At 42.7% G+C, this 12,960-nt stretch overlaps 1 protein-coding gene across 2 annotated transcripts in view; it reads left to right on the forward strand.

Annotated features, from left to right (window-relative positions):
* The window catches only part of LOC109570060 (fatty acid desaturase 2-like protein FADS2B), a 41,157-nt gene that overhangs the window by 19,330 nt on the left and 8,867 nt on the right, over positions 1–12,960 (forward strand). The window contains exons 5-8 of one of the 2 annotated variants that reach the window (XM_019975887.2): positions 4,734–4,859; positions 8,462–8,522; positions 11,160–11,236; positions 11,383–11,495. In XM_019975887.2, the coding sequence (XP_019831446.2) occupies positions 4,734–4,859; positions 8,462–8,522; positions 11,160–11,236; positions 11,383–11,495 (377 nt within the window). The remainder of the gene's footprint in view (positions 1–4,733; positions 4,860–8,461; positions 8,523–11,159; positions 11,237–11,382; positions 11,496–12,960) is intronic. The other variant, XM_070803212.1, reaches the window with a different exon arrangement.

Raw genomic sequence — 12,960 nt, forward strand, 5'->3', positions numbered from 1 at the left:
AATCGTAGCACGCCAGGCCTCCTTGTCCATCACAAACTCCCGGAGTTCACTCAAACCCATGTCCATCGAGTCGGTGATGCGATCCAGCCATCTCATCCTCTGTCGTCCCCTTCTCCTCCTGCCCCCAATCCCTCCCAGCATCAGAGTCTTTTCCAATGAGTCAGCTCTTTGCATGAGGTGGCCAAAGTACTGGAGTTTCAGCTTTAGCATCATTCCTTCCAAAGAAATCCCAGGGCTGATCTCCTTCAGAATGGACTGGTTGGATCTCCTTGCAGTCCAAGGGAATTTCAAGAGTCTTCTCCAACACCACAGTTCAAAAGCATCAATTCTTCAGCGCTCAGCCTTCTTCACAGTCCAACTCTCACATCCATACATGACCACAGGAAAAACCATAGCCTTGACTAGACGAACCTTTGTTGGCAAAGTAATGTCTCTGCTTTTGAACATGCTATCTAGGTTGGTCATAACTTTCCTTCCAAGGAGTGAGCGTCTTTTAATTTCATGGCTGCACTCACCATCTGCAGTGATTTTGCAGCCAAGAAAAATAAAGTCTGACACTGTTTCCACTGTTTCCCCATCTATTTCCCATGAAGTGATGGGACCGGATGCCATGATCTTCGTTTTCTGAATGTTGAGCTTTAAGCCAACTTTTTCACTCTCCACTTTCACTTTCATCAAGAGGCTTTTGAGTTCCTCTTCACTTTCTGCCATAAGGGTGGTATCATCTGCATATCTGAGGTTATTGATATTTCTCCTGGCAATCTTGATTCCAGCTTGTGCTTCTTCCAGCCCAGTATTTCTCATGATGTACTCTGTATATAAGTTAAATAAATAGGGTGACAAAATACAGCCTTGACGCACTCCTTTTCCTATTTGGAACCAGTCTGTTGTTCCATGTCCAGTTCTAACTATTGCTTCCTGACCTGCATACAGATTTCTCAAGAGGCAGATCAGGTGGTCTGGTATTCCCATCTCTTTCAGAATTTTCCACAGTTTATTGTGATCCACACAGTCAAAGGCTTTGGCATAGTCAATAAAGCAGAAATAGATATTTATACACACACACACATAACATTATAACATATATGCTAAAACTAGAATTTTAAATGTTTAAGAGAAAAAGTTTATTTTTATTAAAAAGTTCTGTTTTTTTCTTAGCCAATTATCTATTTGGCCCAATCCCTGGTACACCATTGGAGGAGGCAATGGCACAGCACTCCAGTACTCTTGCCTGGAAAATCCCATGGACAGAGGAGCCTAGTAGGCTGCAGTCCATGAGGTCACTAAGAGTCGGACACGACTGAGTGACTTCACTTTCACTTTTCACTTTCATGCATTGGAGAAGGACATGGCAACCCACTCCAGTGTTCTTGCCTGGAGAATCCCAGGGATGGGGGAGCCTGCTGTCTATGAGGTTGCACAGAGTCGGACATGACTGAAGCGACTTAGCAGCAGCTGGTACACCATTAAAGAACCACCTCTCAGGAGATATACCCTATAAAGTCATGAGTAGGGATATTCTTAGAAGGGGTCTGGACATGCACTTCTGGGAGGTTATGGGAATCCAGCAAACTATTTAATCCTGGGAGGACTATGTACAAATAAAAGAAAAGATGCAGAACAGATAAAAGTTTAACAAAAGAGAGAACCAAGGGAAGTTAGATTGCTCTGTTTAAGAGTTGAGGGTTGCAAAACCCAGATTGCTGGAAAAAGCAGGGGCAATTGGTCTTATCCCCCTCAGATATGCTCCAGGAGGACAGGCACACTATCCTATGCACCCCTGAAATACAGTGCCTAACAGAGTGCCTAACACACAGTAGGCCTTCAATAAGCATTTGTTGAATGCATGAAGGAATGGATGGATGGGTGGAATGATGGATGGATAGATGGACAGATGCTAGATAATAGTACAAGGGTTGATGAAAGCGGGTTTTAGCCCTGGCTCTGATAACGCTCACTGTGCAACCCTGAACAAGTCAGATTCTATCTCTGGCTCTCAGTGTTCTCATCTCTAAAACTAGGACTTCAACTGGATATCAGCCTTTCTATGATGTTCTAGGATTTGATGAGAAACCAAATGACAGAATGATCTCTGTTCATTTCCAAGGCAAACCATTCAGTATCACATTAATCCAAGTCTAGCTAACTTTGCTAGCCTTTGCCCTGCTTCATTTTGTACTCCATTTCAGTATTCTTGCCTTGATAACCCCACGAACAGTATGATATGGCAAAAAGATATGGCATTGAAAGATGAAGTCCCAGGTCGCTAGGTACCCAATATGCTACTTGAGAAAAGTGGGGAAATAACTCCAGCAAGAATGAAGAGACAGAGCCAAAGTGAAAAAGATGCTGAGCTATGGATGTGGCTGGTGGTGGAAGTGAAGTCCAGCACTGTAAAGAGCGATATTGCATAGGAACCTGGAATGTTAGGCCCATGAATCAAGGTGATTTGGAAGTGATCAAACCAGAGATGACAAGAGTGAACATAGACATTTTAGGAATCAGTGAACTAAAATGGACCAGAATGGGCAACTGTAATTCAGATGACCATTGTATCTATGACTGTGGGCAGGAATCCCTTAGAAGAAATGGAGTAGCCATCATAGTCAGCAAAAGAGTCCAAAATGCAGTACTTGGATGCAGTCTCAAAAATTAAAGAATGATCTCTGTTCATTTCCAAGGCAAACCATTCAATATCACAGTAATCGAAGTCTATGCCCCAAACACTAATGCCGAAGAAGCTGAAGTTGAATGGTTCTATGAAGACCTACAAGACCTTCTAGAACCAACACCAAAAAAAAGATATCCTTTTCATTATAGGGGACTGGAATGCAAAAGTAGGAAGTCAAGAGATACTCAGAGTAATAGGCAAGTTTGGCCTTGGTGTACAGAATGAAGCAGGACAAAGGCCAACAGAATTTTGCCAAGAGAACACACTGGTCACAGCAAACACCCTCTTCCAACTTTATTACTCCTGTATATATTCCAAATATATTCATTTTAACGTGAAAGAAATATAAAAATTATTAACATATGTTACATTTCTTTTTTCATTCTGAGGCTTTGAATCTAGTATGTATTATATCCTTACACAGCCCGCCTCAATTTGACTGGTCACATATTAAGTGCTCAGTGGCCACACACAGATAAGGGCTACTCTACTGAGCACTGCAGATCTAAAATACACATTAATTGATTTTTGAGAAATGTCAAATATGCAATAAAAACTATGACTATTGCTTATTCTTCTATAAATGATTAACATAATAGGGGAAGAGAAGAGAAATTGAATGTCTCAGTATGCCAGAATTCTACACACAGCATCTCATGTCTCCTCAAACAACCCATGCAGGTAAATGTCATTATATTATACTATATTTACTGAAGGTGAAATTGAACATCAAAGGGTAGATAATTTTCCCAAACCACACAGAAGCATTTATACATCTGGTGGATGCAACTAAGTTGATGTGCTTCCAAATCCTTTTCTCTGTTAAAACCTTTAGATTTTCACTGAAAGAGAGAAAATTCCAAACAAATTAATCAGAGATGACATGAGCTCGGCATCAACTAAAATACTTTTATTCTCATTTATATTTAATGAGATCATTGAAGCTTGAACATGTGATGATCAGAGGCAAGCCCCCATAGGAGATGACTTCAGATCCATGACTCTTTAAAATATTCATTGAAGAAGGAACCCTGGTGCCATTTCCGCCCCCCCCCCCCCCCGCCCCCGAACTAATTAGTTTTAGAGCTGAAGTTTCTTTATTTATAAAATAAGAAGTGTACTATCTGCTCTACCTATTTCATATTTCTTTTTAAAATGAGGACAATAAAAAGATAGATGGAAAAACATTTCATTTCAATGGTTTTTATTCTTCTTCATTATCAGGAGTTGTTTTAGCCTGGAATTTATGTTCCTGGATAAGATAATTATTTGCTGGTAGGCTTTTAGAGCCTCTAGCCAATGAATCATTCTGTGACCCAGGAATGGGGGGCGGCATGTTCCGGGAATCCATATCCTAATTAAACTTTGGAGATGTAGGCATAAAACTCTGATTGTTACTATTCAAGTGCTGCTGCTGCTGCTGCTGCTGCTGCTGCTGCTAAGTCGCTTCAGTCATGTCCGACTCTGTGCGACCCCATAGACGGCAGCCAACTAGGCTCCCCCATCCTTGGGATTCTCCAGGCAAGAAAACTGGAGTGGGTTGCCATTTCCTTCTCCAATGCATGAAAGTGAAAAGTGAAAGTGAAGTCGCGCAGTCGTGTCCAACTCCTAGCGACCCCATGGACTGTAGCCCACTAACCTCCTCCATCCATTGGGTTTTCCAGGCAAGAGTACTGGAGTGGGTTGCCATTGCCCTCTCCAATTCAAGTGCTAGTCATGTCCAACTCATTGCAACCCCATGAACACAGCACACCAGGCTTCCCTGTCCTTCACCAGTTCATAAAGTTTACTCAGACTCATGTCCATTGAATCAGTGATACCATCCAACCATCTCATCCTCTGTCATCCCCTTTCCCTCCTGCCCTCCATCTTTCCCAGCATCAGGGTCTTTTCCAGTGAGTTGGCTCTTTGCATCAGGTGGCCAGGATTGGCACTTCAGCTTCAGCATCAGTCCTTCCAATGAATATTCAGGGTTGATTTTGTTTGGTTTTGAAAAACTCTGATAAGGAAAGATATTTCAGGAGAGAAATCTTGCAGCTAATGAATGTTCTCTTCTTCTCAGGGTTTCTCTGCAAAATGGTGGAATAACCGACACTCCCAACACCATGTAAAAACAAACATCTACCCCAAAGACCCAGATGTTGTTTTTGGCCCATTTTTTGTTGTTGGAGATTTACAACCTGTCAAGGTATGTTTACAAATCCTAAGCACTAGAGAAATGTTCCAGGAAGTGGTTCTTGGAAAGGTCTACACCTTTGTCTTGAGGAGATCAGGCTGGAGATTCTGGCTTCAAGCATGTTTTCAGAGCATCTCTTCTTTTAACTCCAGGATATAAATTTTAAATAAGTGAATCTGGTGTTGTAAGAAAAGAAGAAAATGTGGAATGAATAACTCTATGATCTTAAAAGTCATTCAGGCTAAATCACTCATAGAAGGCATGGCAGTACATTCAACAAGTGCTAAATCATGAACCATCTACATATCTAGTTATGTCAACTAATTCTAGCTGTTGGAAGAAACTAAGCTGTTATTTTAATTTAGGTCCATTTTGGCTCATTTATACATGAAACTCCAGAGAAGGCAATGGCACCCCCACTCCAGTACTCTTGCCTATAAAATCCCATGGACAGAGGAGCCTGGAAGGCTGCAGTCCATGGGGTCGCTGAGGGTCGGACACGACTAAGCGACTTCACTTTCACTTTTTCACTTTCATGCATTGGAGAAGGAAATGGCAACCCACTCCAGTGTTCTTGCCTGGAGAATCCCAGGGACGGGGAAGCCTGGTGGGCTGCCGTCTATGGGGTCGCACAGAGTCAGACACTACTGAAGCGACTTAGCAGCAGCAGCAGCAGCATACATGAAACTCAGCTCAAATGCTTCATAATACACAGGACCTCGACTCTAGTTCAGACTTCTTAAGGAAAAGAAAAAGGAAGGCAAACTCCAGGATGTCTCAGCTTAAAACCTCAGCTTAAAAACCAGCATGTAAGGATTATTACCAAGATGTTTATAGTCTGCTTTCAACACAGAAGGTATAAGGATAATCACAGAAAGGTATCTTTCCTTGAGAAGAAATGATGGATCCTGGGAATTAAGTGCTTAGGAAGAGGTTCTATCTCCTTCTGGAAGAATTTAGGAGGAATTTAGGAGGAAACAAAGGAATGTAGCTTGGTCACTTTCTGCCTGGACTTTGTGGTAACCAGGATTGTGTAACTCTCTCAAAATAGGTTTTCCCAGTCTTGGAAATTAGGGGAAAGTCTTCCAATTAGGGAAAAGTCTCCTGCCAAGATATAAAGAAAATAAAAGAAAGAAAGAAACCTTGACTGTAGTCTTCAGTCAGTTGTCCTTCCAAAGACTCCACAAACAAGTCAGAGCTCTCTGAAGTTTGCAAACTCCTAAAGTGAAGTCATTCAGTCATGTCTGACTCTTTGCGACCCTATGGACTGTAGCCCCCCAGGCTCCTCCACCCATGGGATTTTCCAGGCAACAATACTGGAGTGGGTTGTCATTTCCTTCTCCAGGGATCCAACCTGGGTCTCCCACATCGCAGGCAGACTTTACAGTCTGAGCCACCAGGGAATCCCTGTGAACTCCTCGGCTGATCACTAAACTTATGACACTTTGACTTCTCTCCTCAGTCCCTCGCAGCAATGGAGACTTGTCTCACGGGAGTTCATGAGGCAGTCTGGCCCCCTCCAGAAGCCCCTTCTGTAGAACTGTATCCAGTTCACATGCTGCCTCTTCACAGAGGGTGGAGACACCATCACTTCTCCATCATTCGAGAGACATATCCCGCGAGGCTTAGGTTTCTGTTTACTATAATTTCAAAGCCAATGCACACCATATTACTTACAATCATTTAATCTTTCCCAGCATCAGGGTCTTCTCCAATGAGTCACCTCTTTACATCAGGTGGCCAAAGTATTGGAGTTTCAGCCTCAACATCAGTCCTTCCAATGAACACCCAGGACTGATCTCCTTTAGGATGGACTGATTGGATCTCCTTGCAGTCCAAGGGACTCTCAAGAGTCTTCTCCAACACCACAGTTCAAAAGCATCAATTCTTTGGTGCTCAGCTTTCTTTATAGTCCAACTCTCACATCCATACATGACCACTGGAAAAAACATAGCCTTGACTAGACGGACCTTTGTTGGCAAAGTAATGTCTCTGCTTTTTAATATGCTGTCTAGGTTGATCATAACTTTCCTTCCAAGGAGTAAGTGTCTTTTAATTTCATGGCTGCACTCACCATCTGCAGTGATTTTGGAGCCCCCAAAAATAAAGTCAGCCACTGTTTCCACTGTTTCCCCATCTATCTGCCATGAAGAGATGGGACCAGATGCCATGATCTTCATTTTCTGAATGTTGAGCTTTAAGCCAACTTTTTCACTCTCCTCTTTCACTTTCATCAAGAGGCTCCTTAGTTCCTCTTCACTTTCTGCCATAAGGGTGGTGTCATCTGCATATCTGAGGTTATTGATATTTCTCCCGGCAATCTTGATTCCAGCCGGTTCTTCCTCCAGCCCAGAGTTTCTCATGATGTACTCTGCATATAAGTTAAATAAGCAGGGTGATAATATACAGCCTTGACGTACTCCTTTTCCTATTTGGAACCAATCTGTTGTTCCATGTCCAATTCTAACTATTGTTTCCTGACCTACATACAGGTTTCTCAAGAGGTAGGTCAGGTGGTCTGGTGTTCCCATCTCTTTCAGAATTTTCCACAGTTTATTGTGATCCATAGAGTCAAAGGCTTTGGCATAGTCAATAAAGCATAAATAGATGTTTTTCTGGAACTCTCTTGCTTTTTCAATAATCCAGCGGATGCTGGCAATTTGATCTCTGGTTCCTCTGCCTTTCCTAAAACCAGCTTGAACATCTGGAATTTCACAGTTCACGTATTGCTGAAGCCTGGCTTGGAGAATTTTAAGCATTTCTTTACTAGCATGTGAGATGAGTGCAATTATATGTTATCATGCCTTAAAATGAGTAAAGCACAGCATGAGATCCACTGATGGAAATAAAGGAGGAAAGATGACATAAAGGTTATGACTATGTGTTTTATAATGTAACCATTCAACAGATATCTGTTAAATGGATGAATGGATACAAGCAGACTGAGCTTTAAGCAGAATTCTAAGCACATAGGTTGAAGAAGACCTTGAAAACTTATCAGAAATATTTCTCCTCCATCACCTTTCCATTCCACCCCAGGGCAAAAATTTTTAAATGGCTCCCATGGAAATAATAATAAACTATCACAACCCCTGAATTCAAATGGAATAAACCATCCCTGCAAGAATTGCCCACATTTAAATAAAGAAAAAGTCACCAAAATATTTCCTCCCCCTTCAGTTCTGGTTCCTCAGTGCCTTCAGTTTGACAGTAAATGAACTCTGACCAGATAGCTCTTTCTATAAAGACTCTACACACACACACACACACACACATGCATGCATGCACACAGACACACACACACAGAGAGATACACGCACACACACAGACACACACACGCACATGCACACACACGCACACACACAGGTACACACACACGAACACATGTGCACACACAGACACTGACATACGCACATCCACACAGACACACGCACACGTACACCACCCACACAGACACACACATATGCACACACACACGCACACACACACATAGACACACACACAGACAGACACACATGTGCATGCATGTGCGCACATACACACACACACAACCTTGAGTATAATAACAGAAGTCTATATTGTTCTTACTTCAGTTTTATTCTCTCTTCCTTCAGTATGGCAAGAACAAAATCAAATACATCGACTACGAGAAGCAGCACCTGTACTTCTGCACGGGTGAGTCACCAGGGAGCCACAATCCTTGTCATCCTATTTCCTTGAAGCAAACAGTTGTCAAGCCAGAAGGCATGACTGAAATCCTCCCACAGAGAGACGATCTCAGGTCTTGTGCCTCAAAAAAGCAGCATGTTTTATTTCAGACTTACTTGGGTGAAATCTGAAGAGGAAAACAGAAGAGCGATTAGGCATTCTTAACGGGCATCTCATCACTCTGGCTACTGTACAGGGAAGGAGATGCTCCAAGAAGGATGGGAGGCAGGATGCCAATCAAGGGGTCTGGTATCTGTGACTCTCGTCCTGGATAAACTAAATACAATACTTACCAAGAAGAAAAAGATAGTGGTGTATGGATAGGGGGAAAATTAGGAAAAGAATGCTCAAGCACTGACAGTAGGTGCCGGAAAAAGCAGAGTCTCATGATAAAAGTCGCCTGTAGAGCTTCTGTGTGGAAGAAAGTTGACTGTTCCCACAGCTTACGTACAGCTGTAGAAGGTATTTTAGTGGACAGATACGCACACACACACACACACACACATAATAAGACAGGTCTGGATATGTTCTAGGCTTGAGAGAAAATAAGGTAGCTTAATAAGGCTAATATCAATAAAAATATTAGAAGCAAAAATGTTTTGCTCTTAACCTAGTCAAACTCATGATAGCCCACAAAGAAAAGTTTAGGACCCCAAAATATGCTCATCTGAAACATGCTTACTCATTTGGAAAAGAAACCCAAATTAGAGAAGATTGCAAACATTTCCTGTAGATCAGTGGTTCTCAACTAATAGCATTGCTGCCCCTAGTGGGACATTTGACAGCGTACAGATACTTTTTTGATTATCCCAACAAAGAGGGAGGAATGGTATTGACACCCATGGGGCAGAAGCCAGGGATGTTATGAAATGTCTTACAGTACACAGAACAGCCCTGAACAATAAGAATTATCTGACCCAAAATGCCAACAGTGTTAAGATAGACAAAGTGTTGCAGATGATCTGGCTTGCCCAAACATTGGCCACCAGTGTTCATCTGTCTCGTGCCTGACCGGGATGGCCTGTGAGTCCTTATTCTGAGACATGAGGCTCAACCACCACTGCAGCCTCTTCCAGAGCTAGAATTCTGAGGACTTATCCTAATGCAGTTATTCTCTTTCATGACCAAAAAGGGTGTGGAGGACATTGGTGCCCCAGTTTGAAAGGGAACTCTTCCAGCCCAGACAGATGTGTATTCACATAAGAAAAAACTGTTGGAGTCTCTTGTCTGAACTCTCCTCCTGTGTGTAGTGAAATAATACAGCCTTAGCTTATGAGGAATGGATGAATATTGTAGCTTCACTGCAGAATGCCCAGCTTACAAACCACATCGTCCTCAGGAGCTGTTTCATTTTGTCATTTTCTTTCAAATGTCTTCAGTGTAGTATGACAGGTACAAATGTGTCATATTCAACCTGTCAGAGAGAGATGAGGCTTGACATTTCATAAAGGTGGCGAGACAGCTTTCATGCAGATTGCTGTAGTAGGGAAAGGTAATTCAGTATAGGCTGAGCTCAACTCGCCAGAAATGAAAGGTGGGAGACTTTTAAAACATGGGAACATGCTAAAGGAAATTAGTGAAAGAGGATAAAGGGAGGGGAAGCTGGTCATGTGGTTAAGCCACATGTGTCTTCTCACTGGTGCTTATCAAAGTCAAACTCCTACCCTCCCAGAGGCTGCAGGACAGAGCCCGATCCTCAAAGATTGTACTTCAAAGGATGACTACCAAGTCCTTGAGAAAGACACTCTGGATCAGGGACAATCCAGCCCAGAGGGACAGAGTAAGAATTTTATAATTGTAAGTTTTCTAACAATGATTGAAGGAAAGGAGGTCAGAAGCCTACTGAACAAGCAGTAAGTTCTCTGGACAGTCTTGAACTTTCTCAAGAATTTTAAGGGTGCTAGAGTCATCCCAGGAGCACAGCCTTGAACTGTTCTTAGAAACTATTTCTAGCATTTTTGCGAGTCTCTTAGTGTGTAGGGTGGACAAAATCATTTATGCTGACAGTTCGCAGGCTTTCAAAGTTTACAGGTCAAGTTTGAAGCCTCGTCAGGAAGGGGGCTCCAGAGCATCTGACTCAAGTTTGATCAAGAAGAGAGTTGTCGAAATGTGAAGGGTCTCCATGAGACTCCTACCTGCTCCAGGCAACTTCACTGGTCCTGGGGGAGATGCAGGTAAATAACTTATCTGGCCAGACTCAGTATGCCTGCTCTGTATCTGCCACCTCGACATATTGTGACAGGGCCCAACGCAAAGTATCGTGAAGGATTGAAGGATTCCAGGGACCTTGAGAAAACTTGAAAGCTCACAGCAGAAGCCCTGCCAGGATGCCTTCATCAGGAATGACTCAGATCTTCAAACCCTCCCTAGTCTCTTTAAGGGAGTTTGAACCAAAGTCCCGGTTCACCCTCAGAGACTCTAAAAGCCCAGGAGCATCCAGGATGTGGTTGTGGATCTCCACCTTGCATCCTTCTCAGGGGCAATATTCCAGGGGTAGCATGTTAAGGAGATCAACTCCTACTAGCCTCCACAGGAATCATATCTGCTCATTTGTTCACCATCTTCTTGTTTTTTTTTGTTTGTTTGTTTGTTTGTTTGTTTCAGTTGGGGCCGCCCTTCTCATGCCAGTATATTTGAACCTGGATTCCATTAGAGCAATGTACCGCAGAGGGTACTGGGAGGTGAGCAACTCAATTGTTTCTCTAGAGCTAGATCAGGCTGGTAGGAAAGGGGAAAGGTAAATGCTTAGTCCTTTCCAGACATAGCTTCCTTGAGTATCAGGATATAAGATTTAGCCAGTTTTATTTCCACTAGCTTAACTTTCAAGCACTTCTTTCCACAGGACATTGCCTGGGTCAGCACCTTTTATATCCGCTATTTCATCACATTTGGCCCTTTCTATGGAATCTTCGGAACCCTGGTGCTCATATACTTAGTCAAGTAAGAAAACAATAATATCTCCTACTCTTATTACCTGGATGTTCCTCTTACCTTTCTTACTTGATCTATTTATGATTAGCAATGATTAGCAGATTATGACACCAGACTGCATTCTTGTAGCTGAGACAGTTCCAAGAAAATGTGGGATAAAACAGCTGAAATAGTTGAATGAGTTTCTTGGAAACTGCATTTGCCCAATCTTGCCTTTTTTCTCACGTGATTAATTCCCAATTACAGAAGGCAATGGCACCCCACTCCATTGCTCTTGCATGGAGAATCCCATGGACGGAGGAGCCTGGTGGGCTGCAGTCCTTGGGATCGTGAAGAGTCGGACAGGACTAAGCGACTTCACTTTCACTTTTCACTTTCATGCATTGGAGAAGGAAATGGCAGCCCACTCCAGTGTTCTTGCCTGGAGAATCCCGGGGACAAAGGAGCCTGTTGGGCTGCCATCTATGGGGTCGCACAGAGTCGGACACGACTGAAGCAACTTAGCAGTAGCAACAGTCCCTTACCATCTGAGGAGGATTAGTCCCTGGACCCACCTCAGTTACCAAAACCCAAAGATATTCAAGCTCCATAGTCATCTATCCATATATGTGGTTCCACTACTGTGGATTCATGCAACCACTAATCTTGTAGTACTCTGGGTTTACTTAAAAATATCCACATTTAAGTGGACCTACATGTTTCTCAAAGGTCAACTGTATTCTGCCTGATCACCAAGTCCTTCAAACTGTAATCCAGCTGGGCATCATAATTCTTACCAAAGATAATAGGAGGCCAGTTTTTTAAAAAGTTATTTTATGACTAGAGATTTTCCCCAAATCAAAATGACTTTAAACTGAATAACCCTCTTCAACTTCCCAATTTATTCCTTCCTCATTCATTTGCATTACTATTCATAACAATAACGGTAGCTACTACACATCAGGCAATTTGCTAAAGGCTTTACATGCATTATCCTATTTGATGTAATCAAAAATGCACAACCAGGCAATGTAGATAGTATCAATTTCATTGTTCTGATAAGAGAACTAAAGTTCAGAGAAATTAAATCACTTACTCAAGAGCAAGGGCCAGTGGCAGTGCCAAATCAAAACTTGTACCCAGTTCTGTCTGATGACAACAGCCAAGCTGTTAATCACATTGCACATATCCTTAAATTGTTGTTGCTTTAGTCACTAAATCATGTCTGACTCTTTTGTGACCCCATGGATTGTAGCCTGCCAGGCTGCTCTGCTCTGGGGATTTCACAGGCAAGAATACTGGAGTTGGTTGCCATTTCTTTGTCCAGGGGATCTTCCCAAGCCAGGAATCAAACCCAGATCTCCTGCATTGGCAGATGGAATCTTGACCACTGAGCCACCAGGGAAGCCTGACCTTCAGCTATCTAGGTATCTTCTGAGCCTTGTACCAATGCCTACAGAAAATACTGGGGACACTGCTCTGGTACAGTAGGCTG

Source organism: Bos indicus, chromosome 15 (assembly GCF_029378745.1).
Source record: "Bos indicus isolate NIAB-ARS_2022 breed Sahiwal x Tharparkar chromosome 15, NIAB-ARS_B.indTharparkar_mat_pri_1.0, whole genome shotgun sequence".
Taxonomy (NCBI): domain Eukaryota; kingdom Metazoa; phylum Chordata; class Mammalia; order Artiodactyla; family Bovidae; genus Bos; species Bos indicus.